Source organism: Medicago sativa, chromosome 4 (genome assembly GCF_051527215.1).
Source record: "Medicago sativa cultivar Bolivia chromosome 4, Bolivia_mono, whole genome shotgun sequence".
In the NCBI taxonomy this organism is placed as follows: Eukaryota; Viridiplantae; Streptophyta; class Magnoliopsida; order Fabales; family Fabaceae; genus Medicago; species Medicago sativa.
In genome coordinates, this window is record NC_140752.1 from 80,311,218 (window position 1) to 80,329,701 (window position 18,484).

Consider the following 18,484-nt stretch of genomic DNA (forward strand, 5'->3'; position numbering starts at 1 on the left):
CAATTTCAGCAGAGGTTTGGTACTTGTGAAAATCTTTGTGAGTCTTTCGTTCAGCGTTCTTGCATTACCAATTCTCTAGGTCTTCACTCCTTTATATAGAGGTGTGAAAGAGACGTTGTGAAATTGCCAGCACACCAAAGAGTCGTTGTTGAAGCTTGATCTTTCACCAATGATCTTTTGCCTGATTTGGTTGTTGTCCTATGAAGAACAAATTTGAAATCCATTCCTTATCCAAAGGAACATCTATGCAGGCGAGACCGTATTCTGGAGCTGTTTTCTTGTCTTGAAGTGCAGACACAAAACAGAGTAGTGGAGAACGTGGTTGTACAATTCGTACAAAGTACAATGTCAACGCTTTTGTCCAAATTGCAAACACATGCCTTCAAACACCTTTGAAATGACCGTTGCAAACTCCACTAATCCTTTGTTTGTGTTTTCGAATCCAATAGACAGCTTTTGCATTGATAATTCTTCAATTCTTGATTCTTTGCAAATCCAGTTGATATTCAGCTTCTGGTGAAATGGCTTCTGATGAGGCAGCTTCTGATGATGCAGCTTCTGATGATATGACTTCTGCAGCTTCTGATGACGCAGCTTCTGATGATGTGGCTTCTGGACCTCTTGTCTTCAGGAGCACTATTCTTCAGGAGCAGCTTACTTCAGGAGCGCTATTTCTTCAGGAGCAGCTTGACTTTAGGAGCGCTATTTCTTCAGGAGCAAGTTGCCTTCAGGAGCGTCCAAGCTTCAAATTTTTGTTGTTTCCATAGCTCTTTATTTGCTCATTCAGAACCAATGATGATGTAACTTTATAATTATGGTCCTGTACACTTGAACAAATATTAGCTAATCCAATTTACAATTTTTAATACCTTGTTATCATCAAAACTCTTTAAGGTTTATTGTTAAACACATTTTGTTCCAACAAAGTTTGCGTGATTGTGAATTTGTAGAGATTTCAATTTTGAATTGCGGAACGCTATGTGTGAAATCGTGTAGATTTATAATTATGAAGATGTGGTTACTGATTGCAAATCTCACAAGGTTGTTGTTAAAGGAGAAAAAGCGGATCCATCGAAGGTTCTTGAAAGAGTTCAGAGGAAGAGTCATAGACAAGTTGAGCTTCTTTCTCCGATCCCAAAACCACCTTCAGAACAAGAGAAAAAAATTGAAGAGAAAGAGAAACCTAAGCCAGAGGAAGAAAAGAAAGCTGAAGAGGTTAATTAATTTTTTTTTTCTTTTTAAATTTATCTGAATCTGTGATGGATCATTTTTATCATTTTTATTTTATTATATGGTGCAGCCTAAGGTTATGATAGTGATTCTGAAAGTTCACATGTATTGTGAAGCTTGTTCACAAGAAATCAAGAGACGCATTGAGAAAATCAAAGGTATGTTACTGTGTTCTATTTTGATTGAAATTCATATTTTCTTCACTTTTATTTCATTCACTTGTTTTTGTCCAATTCTCAGGTCCCATCCTTTCAAGAATTTGTCAACTGTTACTACCGATGATTTTGTGTTTGAATTCGAATCTTGCTATGATTTTCAATTTTGGTTACATATAGATGATGGGTTTGATTGGTTTGGTGATGAAGTTTGCTGGAGATTTTCAAGTTCCTTTGCATTCTTGATTTTTGGAAGAAAAAGGACGACGTTGATTGTGAAAGGACGGCGTTGAAGAGGAGGAGAATTGGGAGTAATGAGTTGGAGGGATTAGGGATTGATTTGAATTTGGGAAAATTGATGATGGACTTGGTTTGAGAAATTGTCGAAATCAAATTGGGAATTTTTCTGAGAATTGTGATTCTGTTGCTAAGAATTCAAAGTTGGTGCTTGAATCTGATGGTTTTGAAAATGTTGTTATGGTTAGAAAATTCCATATGTTTTTTATTTTTGATTGTGATATGCACCATGTTGGATCAAAGAAAACCATTAAGTACATCTAATGGTTTTGGAGTACAACTCACATAAACCATTTACACAGCAAAATGGTTTTGGAGTACAACTCACAGAAACCATACCCATAGCAAAACCATTAAACAATTAGTTTGGTTTCGTGTAGAACACTATCAAAACCATTAAACCACACTTATGGTTTCAGTAATAGTTTTTATTTAAAATCATTTGTCAATAATAATTTTCACTATTCTTTTATTTTATTTAGCATTTGACAATTATTTTTCTTTCACATACAAGTCTATTAAAACCATTAAAGCGCGATTATATTTAGACAAAGTCAGAAATTCGTTTTACAATGTAAGAAATAAAAGAGAGATGACGAGGCTTTACAAAAAAAGTGGTTACTTATTGATTAATTCACATTAGGTTATAAGTGTGTACTATTAAGTGGTTACTTAATAATGATTTAAATGTTTATCACAATTTTTTTATTACAAAACCATTTTCACTGGAATTGGGAAATGATTCGATGTGAAATCTGTTGGTATAAGCTGGACTTCGGATTTGATGAATTATTGAGAATGTTGTGATGAATTGTGTTGTTTATGATCAATCCGGTTCGGATCTGGTGTTATCATTACTCACGGAAACCATTTTCACTGCAAAATGGTTTTGGAGTCTAACTCACGGAAACCATTTTCACTGCAAAATGGTTTTGGAGTACAACTCACGGAAACCATTTCCACAGCAAAATGGTTTTGAAACCAACTCACAGAAACCATAGCCATAGCAAAACCATTAGACAATTATTTTGGTTTCTCATAGAAGACTATCAAAACCATTAAACCATAATTATGGTTTCAGTAATAATTTCAGTGTATAACATCTTAATCATTATTCAAAACCATCTAACAATAATAATTTCATTAAAAATCATTACACATTTATCTTGGTTTCACATACATGATTATCAAAACCATTAAACCATAATTATGGTTTCAGTAATAATTTCAGTGTATAACATGTTAAACAACGTTCCAGTAAAGAAACTCATAATCCATACTCATTTCTCTCTCTAACTCATAAAAAGCTTATTCAAAACAGCTTATTTTGTGCAAAATAGCAGTTTTGCACAAACAAGCTGTTTTGTATAAATAAGTTGTTTTGAATAAGCTGTTTTGCACAAATAAGCTAGTTTATATAAATAAGTTGTTTCGAATAAGTTGTTTTGTGCAAATAAGCTGTTTTGAATAAGCTGTTTTGAATAAGCTGTTTTGCACAAATAAGCTGTTTTGTATAAATAAGTTGTTTTGAATAAGCTGTTTTGCACAAATAAGCTATTTTGTATAAATAAGTTGTTTCGAATAAGCTGTTTTGCATAAATAAGCTGTTTTGAATAAGTTGTTTTGCATAAATATGTTGTTTTGCATATATAAGTTGTTTTGAATAAGTTGTTTTTTAAAGGCTTAATTGCATGTTTGGTCCCTTATGTTTATTTTAGTTTTCAAGTTGGTCTCATACGTTTTGAAAGTTTCAAGTTGGTCCCTTACGTTTTAAAAGTTTTCAAGTTGGTCCCTTACGTTTTGAAAGTTTCAAGTTGGTCCCTTATGTTTATTTTAGTTTTCAAGTTGGTTCCTTATGTTTATTTTAGTTTTCAAGCCGGTCCAAAACATAAGGGACCAACTTGAAAACTAAAATAAACATAAGGGACCAACTTGAAAACTAAAATAAACATAAGGGACCAACTTGAAAACTAAAATAAACATAAGGGACTAACTTGAAACTTTCAAAACGTAAGGGACCAACTTGAAAACTAAAATAAACGTATGGGACCAACTTGAAACTTTCAAAACATAAGGGACCAACTTGAAAACTAAAATAAACATAAGGGACCAAACATGCAATTAAGCCTTTTTTAAAATGAAATCGAAATAAGCTGTTTTGTATAAATAAGCTGTTTTGCACAAATAAGCTGTTTTGTATAAATAAGTTGTTTTGAATAAGCTGTTTTGCACAAATAAGCTATTTTGTATAAATAAGTTGTTTCGAATAAGTTGTTTTGCATAAATAAGCTGTTTTGAATAAGTTGTTTTGCGTAAATATGTTGTTTTGCATATATAAGTTGTTTTGAATAAGTTGTTTTTTAAAATGAAATCGGAATAAGCTGTTTTGTATAAATAAGCTGTTTTGCACAAATAAGCTGTTTTGTATAAATAAGTTGTTTTGATTAAGTTGTTTTGCACAAATAAGCTATTTTGTATAAATAAGTTGTTTCGAATAAGCTGTTTTGCATAAATAAGCTGTTTTGAATAAGTTGTTTTTGCATAAATATGTTGTTTTGCATAAATAAGTTGTTTTGAATAAGTTGTTTTGAATAAGCTGTTTTGCACAAATAAGCTATTCTGTATAAATAAGTTGTTTCGAATAAGCTGTTTTGCATAAATAAGCTGTTTTGAATAAGTTGTTTTGCGTAAATATGTTGTTTTGCATATATAAGTTGTTTTGAATAAGTTGTTTTTTAAAATGAAATCGGAATAAGCTGTTTTGTATAAATAAGCTGTTTTGCACAAATAAGCTGTTTTGTATAAATAAGTTGTTTTGATTAAGCTGTTTTGCACAAATAAGCTATTTTGTATAAATAAGTTGCTTCGAATAAGCTGTTTTGAATAAATAAGCTGTTTTGAATAAGTTGTTTTTGCATAAATATGTTGTTTTGCATAAATAAGTTGTTTTGAATAAGTTACTTTTTAAAATGAAATCGGAATAAGTTGTTTTGTATAAATAAGCTGTTTTGAATAAGCTGTTTTGCACAAATAAGTTGTTTTGTATAATTAAGTTGTTTTGAATAAGCTGTTTTGCACAAATAAGCTATTTTGTATAAATAAGTTGTTTCGAATAAGCTGTTTTGCATAAATAAGCTGTTTTGAATAAGTTGTTTTGCATAAATATGTTGTTTTACATATATAAGTTGTTTTGAATAAGTTGTTTTTTAAAATGAAATCGGAATAAGCTGTTTTGTATAAATAAGCTGTTTTGTATAAATAAGTTGTTTTGAATAAGCTGTTTTGCACAAATAAGCTATTTTGTATAAATAAGTTGTTTCGAATAAGCTGTTTTGCATAAATAAGCTGTTTTGAATAAGTTGTTTTGCATAAATATGTTGTTTTGCATAAATATGTTGTTTTGAATAAGTTGTTTTTTAAAATGAAATCGGAATAAGTTGTTTTGTATAAATAAGCTGTTTTGAATAAGCTGTTTCGCACAAATAAGTTGTTTTGTATAAATAAGTTGTTTTGAATAAGCTGTTTTGCACAAATAAGCTATTTTGTGTAAATAAGTTGTTTCGATTAAGCTGTTTTGCATAAATAAGCTGTTTTGAATAAGTTGTTTTGCATAAATATGTTGTTTTGCATAAATATGTTGTTTTGAATAAGTTGTTTTTTAAAATGAAATCGGAATAAGTTGTTTTGTATAAAGAAGCTGTTTTGCACAAATAAGCTGTTTTGTATAAATAAGTTGTTTCGAATAAGTTGTTTTGCATAAATAAGCTGTTTTGAATAAGTTGTTTTGCATAAATATGTTGTTTTGCATAAATAAGTTGTTTTTTAAAATGAAATCGGAATAAGCTGTTTTGTATAAACAAGCTGTTTTGCACAAATAAGTTGTTTTGCATAAATAAGTTGTTTTGAATAAGCGGTTTTAAAAAAAGTGATCCTAATAAGTTGTTTTGAATAAGCTGTTTTGCATAAATAAGCTGATTTGAATAAGTTGCTTTTTAAAATGAGATCGGAATAAGCTGTTTTGCATAAATAAGTTGTTTTGAATAAGCGGTTTTTAAAAAATCATTCTAATAAGTTGTTTTGCATAAATAAACTATTTCGAATAAACTATTTTGCATAAATAAATTGTTAAGAAAAAAATTATAATATGGGGCTTTAATTTAGTGGGCTTGGTGGGAGCTTTTTTAAGTGGGATTTGAAATTTGGGGCTCTATTGACACCTCTACTTATTAGAATTAAGCTTTCACTTGAGGTGTAGAAAGCAATTATGTTGGGTGTAGAAAGCAATTATGCACGGTGCATAAGGATCTCTTTATGCACCATAACCACACCCCTAAAAAACTAAAAACTACATCTAAACTATTATAAAATTAGCATCTTCATTTATTTCTTTGATGATCATTTCGTTCATCAATTACCTACTTATTTTAAGCTAAAAATTGACATATTCTCTATAAAACTATACCAAGACTCATCATGTTGGAAATATCTAGATCCTTTTAGAAAACGCAACTCATCACCTAAAATATATAGATATTTTCTTTTCCCCGCCTAAACCACCTCTCGGGCACTTCTCATTTTCCATTTTGTCTCTGTTCAGATTATATAATCCAAAGTCAAAAAACATGCTCATGGATTATACAATCCGAAACATACCAATATATAACTAAACCTCACATTCATTCCCTCATTTCTTCATTTTCACATTTTCCCTAAAAAAAACTCCCAAAATCCCTAAATCTTGCTACATTGTTTCATTCTTGAAGTCAAGATGCTTGAATACATCGCATTTGAGACTTTTCCCACTACTAAATAAAATGTTAGTTCACATTTCCTCAAACATTTGGGGTTTAATTTGTTGTTTTTTTCTTTTAGGTACCGATTGGTTTCAAATTATATAATATGAATTGTACTATTAAAGAATTCAGATTATATAATCTGAAAGTGGGTTATGTGTGCTGAATTTTGATTTATCTCAGAATTTTCTTCAATATACTCCCTCCGTTTCAAAATGAGTGTCGTTTTAGGTGTTTACACACATATTAAGTAGGGCTGACAATGAACCGAACCAACTCGAATATAGTTCGAAATTCGACTCGACAATTGATCCGTTGAACTTGTTTCATGAACCAAATGAGTTGAACTTGAGCTGAAAATTAAGTTCGTTAATTAAATGAGCTGAACTTGAACTATAAATAGTTCAATTCGTTTGGTTCACGAGATGGCTCGATTATATATATATATAATTATTTTTAAAAAATTTATACTCCGTACGTAGTTATAAAAAAGGGAAATGTTAACTTGTGTCCTTGGGGCATAAGTTAAGAATGCAAATGTAGAAGGTTTTTCTTGAAACTTGTGAATTCAATGTCTTAAAAGTTGCAAAAGTTATACTTTCAATGTAAAATTTATTTTTAATTTCCATTTTAAGCTCCTTAACTTGTGCCCTAAGGGCACAAGTTAACATGACCCTATAAAAAACACGACTTCTCAACTACCTTTTAAAAAATATTAATAGTTTAAACATTTATTAATTACTACACCATAAAATTAATTAGGCTTTAATTCTTTAAACATTACTCTCTCTTTCCCAAAGTTACATTCACGGCTTCACTACTCTTTCCAATGAAAAAGAAAACTTTCCTCTCCTCTTCTCGAAACATAGATAGAATACCCTCTTTTGTTTCTGTCTCTATATATACACTGTTCAGAATTTCATCATCAGTGTTTTAGCTTAACATTGTTTGCTCCTCATTTGTTATCTGCTATTCATCTGCGTATGCAACCTAATTGTGTTTGTAACAATTTGTGTTTTGTTGCAACTTTTATGTTTATATGGGTATTAATTTATTTGGTTAGGAATTGGTAAATAGAAAGTGAAAAGGCTCTTGAATATTTGTTAGCTGGTTTGTAACTTCCTATTCTAAATTATCTCTATGTTCTCTAATTAGTAAGATATGATTCTTTTTTTTGGTGACATGAGAAAAAGGTAAGATATGATTCTGGAAAATTTGGTTTGAACAAAAAGAATAGACGCATGCACATAGTAGTCTTGGACTGCTTATATTTGATTTAATGAAAGTTGAACAACCTCAATGCTTAGCTTCTGAGTCTATTTGCATCGTTGATATTAAACCTTTGATCAACGGATTCAACATCTGCACCTAGCCACTTATTTGTGCTTAAGTATTGTGCACTTAATAAAATGTGAAAGATCTATAAATTTTGAATTTTTTGCAAAAAAATTACTTTTAATTATTTGATTCGAGCAAATGAACTGAATCTAACGAGCCGAACCAAACTATTCGTGAACTTGAATCGAGTCGAGTTCGAGCTAAAAAAAAAGTTTGTAACGAACTCGAGTCGAGTTTCGAGCCGAACCAAATCTTATCGAGTCGAGTCGAGCTGAGGCGAGTTCGACTCGACTCGACTCATTTCCAGCCCTAATATTAAGAAATACAATGATTAAAAGAAAAAAGAATGGTTATTTTACCAAATTATCCTTATTAACTATTGGTTAGTTTTAAAAGTAATATTTTGGAAGTAGTGTGCAAAGTATTAATTGGAGGGTACAATTGAAAAGAAAAAGTTATTATTGCATTGGAAACTGAAAGTGACATTCATTTTGAAACAATTTTTTTTGGCTAAAGCGACACTCATTTTGAAACGGAGGGAGTATTGATTTGCCTATGTATATCGATTTCTTTCAAATATGGAAGCACACCACAATCATGTTAGAGGCAACAAGAGGACCGCAACTGCCTTGACTAGGAAGGAGTAGGTGGCTAAGGCCAAACATGAGGGAACCAGTGCGTATCAGGTGCTAGAGTCTGAGCATGTCTCGGAGCCTGAGCTCAAGGCAGGTGTCTAAGGCCTATACTGGGTTTCTTAATTAGGTGATGTCCGCTGAGGACCTTGAAATTAATGCATTGCACGGGTGGGAAACAACATTATGGTTACGTGAGAATTGAGATGGTATTTCAGGATATCACACATGTATGTGATGCCTAGAATTGAGTAGGGTTTATGCCTTTGTATTTATGGATATTTTTATTTGGAAACTTTGTTTCAAATATTTTGTATGATTTAGATATTTTTTTAATCATGTGTTATGTTTGGAATTTATTTTGATGTGTTTCGGTAATGGATTTTGACATGATTTTGATGTGTTTCGGTAATGGATTTTGACGTGTGTTGTAAATTGGCGTAGATTTGCAAATATTTGTACTCTCTGTACAAATATGTATGTTCTATGGGCTGATACATTTTAGATTATATAATACGAACACATATTTTACATATTCTGTTTATATGATGTGAAATGTGTCAATTTATATTCGAATTCTATTTGCGGCAAGGTTGTGAAACAATACTACAGAGTGATTCAAAGGCAAAATATTTAATCTTTCAAATTTTGAGAGGTTTCAAATTATATATTACGAACTTTTATAAAAATACTTCGGATTTTGTAATCCTAACGGGTGAATTTGGAAGAAAAAAAAATGGAGTTGTCCTGAGAAGCAAGAAGGGTGGAATTTTTTTTTCTTAAATATCTAATTCACTTGGGCTTAAAAATAAAACAAATTAGCCCATCTAAATTAGTCCACCATTGGGCTTTTTGTATTATGTTAAGTCTATCTCAAGTGATTTCCGACCAAAAACTTATTTAATCTTCTTCAACCTCGATGACCTAGGTTAAATACTTTGACTCACACCTCGACGGCGACATCGACAACGACATCAGCAGAGGTATTTTATATTCTCCAACTCAATTTTTATTTATTTTTTCCGTAAATCATTATCCTGCTTCATAATTCAATATACTTTTTATGTTTGTTTTTCCGAAATTGTCTCCCCTTGAAATATCGCTTTATAATTGCTCATTGCTACATTTCTGTAATATTACATCACAGAAAATATGAAGAAAAGAAGGCAACGTGAGAAAGAAAATATGAAGAAAAGATGGCAAGGTGAGAAAGAAAATGAAGAAAACGACGAAAACAAAGACATGCTAAGTGACTTACCCGGCGGAGTTCTCCTTCACATTTTGTCATCATTGGATACAAAACAGGTCGTTCAAACTTGCGTTTTGTCCAAAAGATGGGAACATCTCTGGAAACGTATTTCAACTCTTATGTTGTATGCTTCAAGTTTTTCCAGTCCGAAGCAATTTGCCATGTTTGTGTCTAAGATTTTGACTCTTCGTGATACCTCAATTCCACTGCAAGCTCTTGATATTGACCGTCATGGTAATATTGAGCCCCAACTCCTTATAGAGGTTTTAGACTATGTTTGGTCCAATAATACACACATCAAGGAATTAGAAATCTCTGTCTGTGGTGATAGTTCTCTCATTCTGAGCTGCGTTTCTTCATGTCGGGCTCTTACATCTCTTAAGCTTGATATTTATCCTAGACGCAATATTGGTGGTAATTTTGGAACAATATTTCCAAAATATTTGAATTTGCCAGCATTGACCAGCTTGGATCTAACAAATTTCGCCTTTTGGGGTGATAAAAACGGCTGCGTTGACCCCTTTTCCGCCTTTACTAAGTTGAATAGTTTGGTCATTTACGGTTGTAAGATAGAGGATGCCCAAATCCTCAAGATATCAAGTGAGACACTTGTCGATTTAGCTATGCATCATAATTCATCTAATTTTTCCCAAATTGAGTTGTCTACTCCTAGTCTTTGCACCTTTACTATTACCGGTATTCCTAATCAGAAAATATGTGGGAGCGGTCTTTCTTCTGTTAAACAAGTAAATATTGATGCAAAAATGCATTCAAATTTTGAGGAGTCTCCTATGGTTCTATTGAGCTGGCTGCTAGACCTCGCCAATGTAAAATCATTGATAGTCTCTTCAATTACTCTTCAGGTACCTAGGCATGTTTTGAAGCATTAATTTTACTTTCTTGTTAAGATTCTTTATGTTATTTCAAAATTCTGTTTAAAATTGGCTGACTTGCATAACTGATCTTATTTCACTCTCATTCTTCATTGTTTAGATTCTCTCCTTAGTTCCTGATTTATTAGAGGTTGAGCTCCATTCTTTGTGTAACTTGAAGTCGATGGAAATAAAATTGGAACCTCTTCAAACTCAACTGGGATTAGGCATGGCAACAAAACCCATACCCGCGGTTACCCACCCGAACCAAACCCAATTTGACGGGCTTTCCCCGTTTTGACTGGGTTTGGGTATGGGTATGGGTTTTCCCCGATTTCAAAACACGGGTATGGGACGGGTAACGGGTATACAGGTACCCACCCCGAACCCATACCCAAACCCGTCCCAAATGTAAAAAATTAATTTATGTTGATATTTCATGTTATTTTGTTTGATAATTGTAGTGTTAATAAAAACTACCATTGATATTTAAAGATCAACTAACTCATTCCGTCAAACAAATGTTAAAGTGAGACCATTGTTAGATAATGTATTACAACATTGCTCTTGGGGATGCCAAAAAACTTCTATCTTTTAATAAAAAAAATAATTCAATGTGGGGATGGGGATGGGGCGGGGATACCCGAACCCGTCGGGGATGGGGATGAGATTCAATTTCTCATCCTCGTTGGGTATGGGTAGGGTAACTGTAATACCCCGTATGAAAAAAATTCAGTATCAGTTATTTTATTCATTGGAAAATTTAAGAGAAGGACAAAATGGTAATTGTGCATAAGATTTTTTTTTGAACCGAATCATATTATTCCAACTGACTATTGAGAATGAAATTTGCCGCTTAAAACTTTTACGGCATTTTATCGTATATTTTAGTTGAGGAAGAGTGTAGAAAGGGCATTTTGGTCATTTAGGACACAAGATATTTTTTTTTTCTTCTTCATTTGCCACTCTCTTTTCTCTCACGGGAGAAAAACAAAAACCCACCTCCCTTCTTCTTCTTTCTCTGCCGTGCACTTCATCCTTTCTCCCATTTCACCTATTTTTATTTTCTTTTCCAAAATTAGCATGCAAAGCCATAATTAGATTAACCAATCAATTTTAGTTTAGGAAAGAGGATTTGAATAGAAGAGAAGCAAATGGATTAGGATTCAAGTGGAAAAGAAATGGGGAAAAGAGAAGATGAACTTTAATCAAGGATTTGATGGGAGACCAATTAAGAGTGGCATTGTTTTATCATCAATTTGAGGTGGGTTTTCCCTTCTTCCTCATTTCTCATGCATAAATCTTTGATTAGTTAATTTTGGGATTATGGGGTTTTGGAATTTACTTATGAAAATGAAATTAAATGGGTTTTATGATGTATTCATATTAGATTTATATATGAGAAGTTGTTATTGCTCAAGAAACAAAATCTTGCTCCACTGGAATTAGTGTATGTTGTTAGATGAGTTGCTTGAATTGTGTTTGCTGTCCCTTAAAATTCGTATGCCCATTGTCTAATGTTTTGCCCATAATGTGTTCCTTAGACCTCATTTTTCAATGATTATTATTTTGTTAGAAAGTACACACTTTTTCCTTCAGGTTGAGCACAAATTTCATTGGATTTGAGTGAGTATTGATACTTTAAAATGCGTTACAAGTTAGATGAAAATCATTGTCCTGTTTTGTACCCCTGTGTCTTCAATTTAAGAACTGTACTAATTGGCTACAAGTTGCGAAAAATAAAAATTATATTTGTAAATTAGACATACTAAGCTTTCTAAAGAGTGGTTATTTACTCAAATCCGATGTCATTTGATATTTTAATATATTTGTCAAGTTGACTCGCAACTAGAAAAAAATATTTCTGCTAATGATTGTCAGTGTATGTATTTCCTTAATTGGGAAAGTTGTTGCTTTGCTATAGCCTGAGTTGGATGATTAAATCATTGTTTGTATATTTAATTCTTGTTTGATTGAAGATGATATCATGTTTAAATTGGTCTAGGCTATTGTGATATGATTTGAGTTGCACTTGAATGATCTTTGGATACACTCAAGACTACATAAACATGAAGAGAAGAATAAGATAATGAGAAAATTTCCGTTTGCTACAACGAAGAGATAATGTAGCCTATGACGTACGGGTCATAGTAACGAATATGAAATCTCCGTTTGCTGCAACGAAGAGATAATGCAGCCTATGAGTAACAAACTCATAGATATTTTATGAAATCTCCGTTTGCTGCAACGAAGAGATAATGCAGCCTATGAACCAAATTGTTCATAGTATACCGTTCGCCACAACGAAGAGATAATGTGGTATATTCCGTTCGCTGCAACGAAGAGATAATGCAGCCTATGAACCAAATTGTTCATAGTATACCGTTCGCCACAACGAAGAGATAATGTGGTATATTCCGTTCGCCACAACGAAGAGATAATGTGGTATATACCGTTCGCCACAACGAAGAGATAATGTGGTATATTTCCGTTCACCACAACGAAGAGATAATGTGGTTTATGTACAAATAATGAAAAGAGATAAATGGTGAAATAGTTTATATTGAGTGGTACAAATGAGAAAATATTTTATATGGATGAGATAATTTATATTGAATGGTATCAATGAGAAAATAATTTATATACTTTATTGATAGTAAATTCACATCATGGAATGCGATGATAAAGTATACGAGAATGTGTCAAATTTCAGTAGTTTTGTACTTTAGAGAAATGTATTATCATGAAAATTATGTTTAGAATGAGTTAGCTACGAAGAAATATTTCATGGGCATTTTACCAATAGTTGGAAATGAGGAATAGCGTGCTAAATTTATGTTAATTTCTTGATAAGATGGAATCTATATGCATAAGGCCATTTGAAATTTTTATTAAGGTTTAAGTTTAGAGATTTGATGTGATCAAATAGTGTGGATATGATTTGTGACTAAAGATATTTAAATAATGAGAAGGATTAGAGACTAAGGGATAATAATCAAAATTAGGACTTAAACTTTGATACGATATACTATGAGTCGGTTGATTTATCTTATTTCCTTGAATGATTGTCTTAGTGTTGCTGATGATGTTCTCGATCAAGTAAGAACTTTTGGAATTATTATGGTGTTGATGCCTTTAGTTTAATTTTTTTCTTTGAAGTTTTTTTTTATGATTTCAAATCGAATTTTGAATCAATATCATTGAGGTTGAAATAGGATTGGAGAATATAGTTAGTGTTGATGTGAATTGTAATTGTGATTAAGTATCTTAACTTTTGGATTCTATAAGTTGAGTTGTAACCAAGGTTGATTGTAACCTTAAGATGATGATGATTATTAAGTGAATGATGGCCGACTCTTTTATTTATGTATATTCTAGTGTCAATTGATGTATCTGTAGCTATTTGGATGTCTAGGAATGTTTTATTTTGAGTTGTACAAGTAGTATGATAATAAAGATATTATTTGGAGATTCTGGCTGATGGAACAGGTTTTTTTTTTAAAACAGGATTTACATCTTGGAAATGTTGAAAATACAGAGGAAACTCTGTTGAAATTTCAGTGAATATTTTATTTGTAATGAAATTCAAATTGGAATTTTTATTTATTATTATAGTTGTCAAGTTTGATTAATAGGCTTGCCGGGCTAGAATGATCTAGTTCGTGCGCCGGTCACGATGATTGTTTTTGGGTCGTGACAGTAACGGGTAAGTATATGAGAATCGGGTATGGGGACGGGGAAGGTAAAACCCGTCCCCACCCCGCCCCATTGCCATGCCTAACTGGGATTACCCCGCGTAGTGAATGCCATGTTAAAGAAAGTTGCTGCCAAGTCGAGTAAAGAAACTGCCAAGTTACAAAAAGCATTTAAAGCAGGTTTGGAACCTCCTCCCATACCAGATGGAATAGTTGATTTCTTGCGACAAAACTCACCGCTGGCGGAAGTTAACATCCTAACAATTTACTCAAATTGTTTTAATCTTAAGGAGGTAGTTATTTGAAAACCATAAGTGAGCCGTGATAATTTTTGTGAGAATCTGAGGTTAGATAATATTAAATGAAATAATTATAAGAAGAGTTTGTGATTGATTGTTACTAAACAGGCTAAAGAGTCTATAAAGGGCACAAAGATTATCAACTATTATTCGCAGTTTGCCGCGTCTTCCTCCTCCTCATCTACCACACCTGCTTCTGCCGCTGCTCCTGCTTCTGTTGTTGCGCCTGCCTCTGCCGCACCTCTCAATTTCCATCTCTGTCACACCGAAAAGGTAACATTCCTCACATGCCTTTTCATAAGATTGATTTTGCAGTGATAATCAACATTGTTACTTTTTCTGCCTATAGGACGATAAATCATCCAATGAAGATAAGGTGGGGAAGCACCAACATAACAGCGACTCCCCACTTCTAGATAATGGGTAGTGAAGAGTTCTCATATTTCCTACAAGTTACAATGTCTTCTTTGCGAGCCTTTCTTTTAAGATATTAGATAAGTGACTGAAGAAAAAAAAAATCAATTTTTCTGACTTTACTACATGTTTGATTTGCCAAGCAATTGGTCTATCACACGACCTCTTCATTTGAGGTCCATGAGATTCATCTAGCTGATGGTCTCCAATTTTGAAGCCATATTGTGATATACTTATTTAGCGACCATCTCAGAGTATGTCTCGGATACTATATTGTTGTGATATACTTATTTAGCGACCATCTCAGAGTATGTCTCGGATACTATATTGTTGTGATATACTTATTTAGCGACCATCTCAGAGTATGGCTCGGATATATGTTGTTGTGATATACTTTCTTAGCGACCATCTCAGAGTATGTCTCAGATACTATATTGTGATGTCCAAATCATGTTCTTCGGCACTTAAACGCATGCTCGTCATAGTATGAACATATGAACATGTGTCTTTTGTTTTCTGTTAGTTTTCATGAATCCTTTAGTTTCTATTGGATCTTGTTCATCGACGAATTTTAATTTTTGCTATAAATTTGTTTTCTGATTCTGACAATTTTAGGTTTTTGCATTACTATAAGTTTGTTTTTGGCTTTAATATAACTTTACCAGGGAGGAACTTGGGAAGAAAAAATGATTCCTTCATTCCATACCTAAACCCTGTATTTTCTACCTCGGAGTATTCTTGGAGCAATCTGAGAATTTTCCCCTTGGAAGCTCCATAGGATATTTCTGGTGTTTACAGGGAAGCTCCATAGATAGGATCATTCATTTGTGTTCACATACATGAACAATGTTTAAGAAGTGTAAAAAATGATAATCCATTCTGATTCTAACAATGGAATACTTTATTTAATTTCATCGGAAATTATCCAAACAATGGTATATAAGATTTATTCTCCTCTCCATCCTACTTTGCTCATTTTAAATTACGAGGTTAAAGGTCATATACTATGAAACATTTTTACTCTAACAAACAATTAAAATACACGAAAAAAAAAGAATATTGCATCACCGTATTCCTGCAAGAATATCAGCTGTTCTGCAAAATCCAGAGAACTAACCAAAAAAAAGAATCATAACTAACTAAAATAGATTCTGTTACAGAGTGATGATTCTAATAGTCTGAGCTGAGATAATATTTGGATTTTGGATGTAACTTTGTAGTTTATCGATGCATATTAATATTTAGGTCAAATGCATCTAAAGATCCTTTAAGTTTTTCGTTTTTCCCAAATTGGTCTTTTAAGTTTCAAAAGTCCCAAACAAGTCCTTTTAGTTTTTGAATCGTTTCAAACAAGTCCTATTATAGATAGCATAGTTGGTAATTGCTTCCTTGAACTCATCTTTGGTACCAAATCTGGCTCTTAACACCCACTTAAAATTAGTCATCTTTTTAGGCATATGACAAATGGTGGATAATGCTCTTTGTTGCTATCATCTGAATCATCACCATCATCCTCTAAAAGGACTTGTTTGAAACGATTCAAAAACTAAAAGGACTTGTTTGGGACTTTTGAAACTTAAAGGACTTGTTTGGGACTTTTGAAACTTAAAGGACCACTTTGGGAAAAACGAAAAACTTAAAGGACCTTTAGATGCATTTGCCCAAATATTTATAACATAATTCTATTGTAACTGCCCTGTGACAGTTTATAACAGAAACCAACTGATAGACCATTTCCTCTGTTTTTATTTAAAAGGATTTGCTCAATAAACCAATATAACAAATTAGAATGTTTTTGACCGTTGGAACCTTTTCAACGGTATAATTTAACAGAAGAGAAATGATATTTGTACATCCATTTTGTGACAACTTTTGGACAATTTTCTCTCTCATACTCACATGATGTTCTTTTCCTCTTTCTCCCTTTTTCTCTGTCCATTGTTTTTGACCAATAAGAAGTGAGAAAAACAAGGTTGTCATCAAAGTTGTCTTCAAATGGATGTACATATATCACTACTCTTAACAGAATTAATAAGTCAACATCAATTATTTTTTACACCCATTAAACATCTAATTTTCATTCTATCTATTTCTATTACATAATCAACTTATCACATCACTTTATCTATTTTTTCCTCGAGTAATGATATTTGAACAACCATTTCATACAACTTTTGATGACAACTTTTTTTTCTTTCTTTTCATTGGTTAAAAACAATGGAGAGAGAAAAAAGAAAGAGAGAGAATAAGAGGATAATGTGAGTATGAGAGAGAAAGTTGTCAAAAAGTTGTCACAAAGTGGTTGTACAAATATCATTTCTCTTTTTCCTCATCTTGTATGCACTCCAAGGGATGTACACCAAACATTTTTCATTTATTTGAGATTCTCCACTTGCTTTTAATCCACTAGTTTTCACTCTAATCCACTTGCTTTTATATCAAAACACAATTATATCATCCACTCCCCTAGTTTTCAACAAATAGATAGGTGATAATTTTCATTGTAATTGTATTTCATCAAACAATATTATTTCTTGTTTTTAATATAGTTTACATTAATTTTTCTTTAGAATTTTAGCCACACATATACTAAATGTTTAGATCTGTCCGTGATCTTACAAAAACTGTGTATGTGGCAAAGAGAGGAAGATGTGGCAGTGTGTGACATACGACGTTGATGTGTCGTTTCAGATACTGAGTCACAAAGTTAGAAGAAGGACCAAAATCAAAAAAAACAAAATTCATAGAGGGATCAAAACCAAAAAACGAAAGACAAAATTAAAAATTAAAAATCTTGGCTCTTCCATCTTCTTCTTTTCTTTCCACCTCCATTTCCAATGGAGATGTGTAAATCAATCTCATTTGCCACGTCCTCCATTGCCACATCATGCTTTGTTTGCCACATACCCATTTTTGTAACAGTTGATGACAGTAGAGACCAAATTTATAACTTACAAGGTTTGTTTAAGAACAAAAAAAGATACAGAGACGAAAACAAAAAACACACGAACTTACATAGACGATTTACCTATTTAAGCCAATCAAAAAATATACTTTCTTTTGATTTCTAAGAACGAACAACATATTCTTTCTTTTGGTTGAGACATATTTTTTTTTACACATACATCTAATCAAATCATGTGAAGTGAATAGTGTGGAGATATTTTAAAAATTAACTTACAAATGTATATAAATTAAATCCAACACAACAAAATATACATCATCCGATCATGATTATAAGCAAAAATGTACTTTTCAGATTCATTCAAAGATTCATTCAATAAATGATGTATGTGATCGATAATATAAACCATATATATCATTTATTAAATGAATATAAAATGTGAATTTTTACTTATAATAGTTGCCGCGAACACACTAATAAAAATACATACAATTTTATCTTTCTTTTTTTCGTTTTAATTGTGTAATGAATTATCAGGTAACTCTTTTAATTATCTTCGTGAACTTAGTTTGGTTGGTAAGGACAATACGTGAAATATACAAGGA

General features: G+C 32.1%; 1 protein-coding gene and 2 long non-coding RNA genes across 4 annotated transcripts; all 3 read left to right on the top strand.

Moving 5' to 3' along the window:
* The first annotated feature begins 1,001 nt into the window (after positions 1-1,001).
* LOC146932442 (uncharacterized) lies at positions 1,002-1,827 on the top strand. 2 transcript variants are annotated; one of them, XR_015008393.1, is made up of 3 exons: positions 1,002-1,215; positions 1,301-1,388; positions 1,566-1,827. It is a non-coding gene; the product is annotated as an uncharacterized LOC146932442 (long non-coding RNA). The 2 variants fall into 2 exon arrangements; XR_015008394.1 differs by having other exon boundaries at positions 1,003-1,215; positions 1,596-1,827.
* Positions 1,828-9,630: 7,803 nt separating this feature from the next.
* Positions 9,631-15,527, top strand: LOC146932443 (F-box/LRR-repeat protein At4g14103-like). The gene is made up of 5 exons (XM_085704141.1): positions 9,631-10,557; positions 10,688-10,806; positions 14,368-14,554; positions 14,669-14,833; positions 14,910-15,527. Exons 1-5 carry the CDS (start codon positions 9,631-9,633, stop codon positions 14,985-14,987), a joined length of 1,476 nt encoding a protein of 491 aa, XP_085560267.1. The 3' UTR covers positions 14,988-15,527.
* LOC146932444 (uncharacterized) lies at positions 11,281-12,164 on the top strand. The gene is made up of 2 exons (XR_015007107.1): positions 11,281-11,830; positions 11,957-12,164. It is a non-coding gene; the product is annotated as an uncharacterized LOC146932444 (long non-coding RNA).
* Positions 15,528-18,484: the final 2,957 nt, after the last annotated feature.

Bases quoted from the DNA above. Each gene is read 5' to 3' on its own strand.
- LOC146932443 (XM_085704141.1), top strand. From the start codon at position 9,631: ATGAAGAAAAGATGGCAAGGTGAGAAAGAAAATGAAGAAAACGACGAA. The intron at 10,558-10,687 runs GTACCTAGGCAT...TTCATTGTTTAG, and splicing joins TCTCTTCAATTACTCTTCAG to ATTCTCTCCTTAGTTCCTGA. The intron at 10,807-14,367 runs ACCCATACCCGC...ACCCCGCGTAGT, and splicing joins GGATTAGGCATGGCAACAAA to GAATGCCATGTTAAAGAAAG.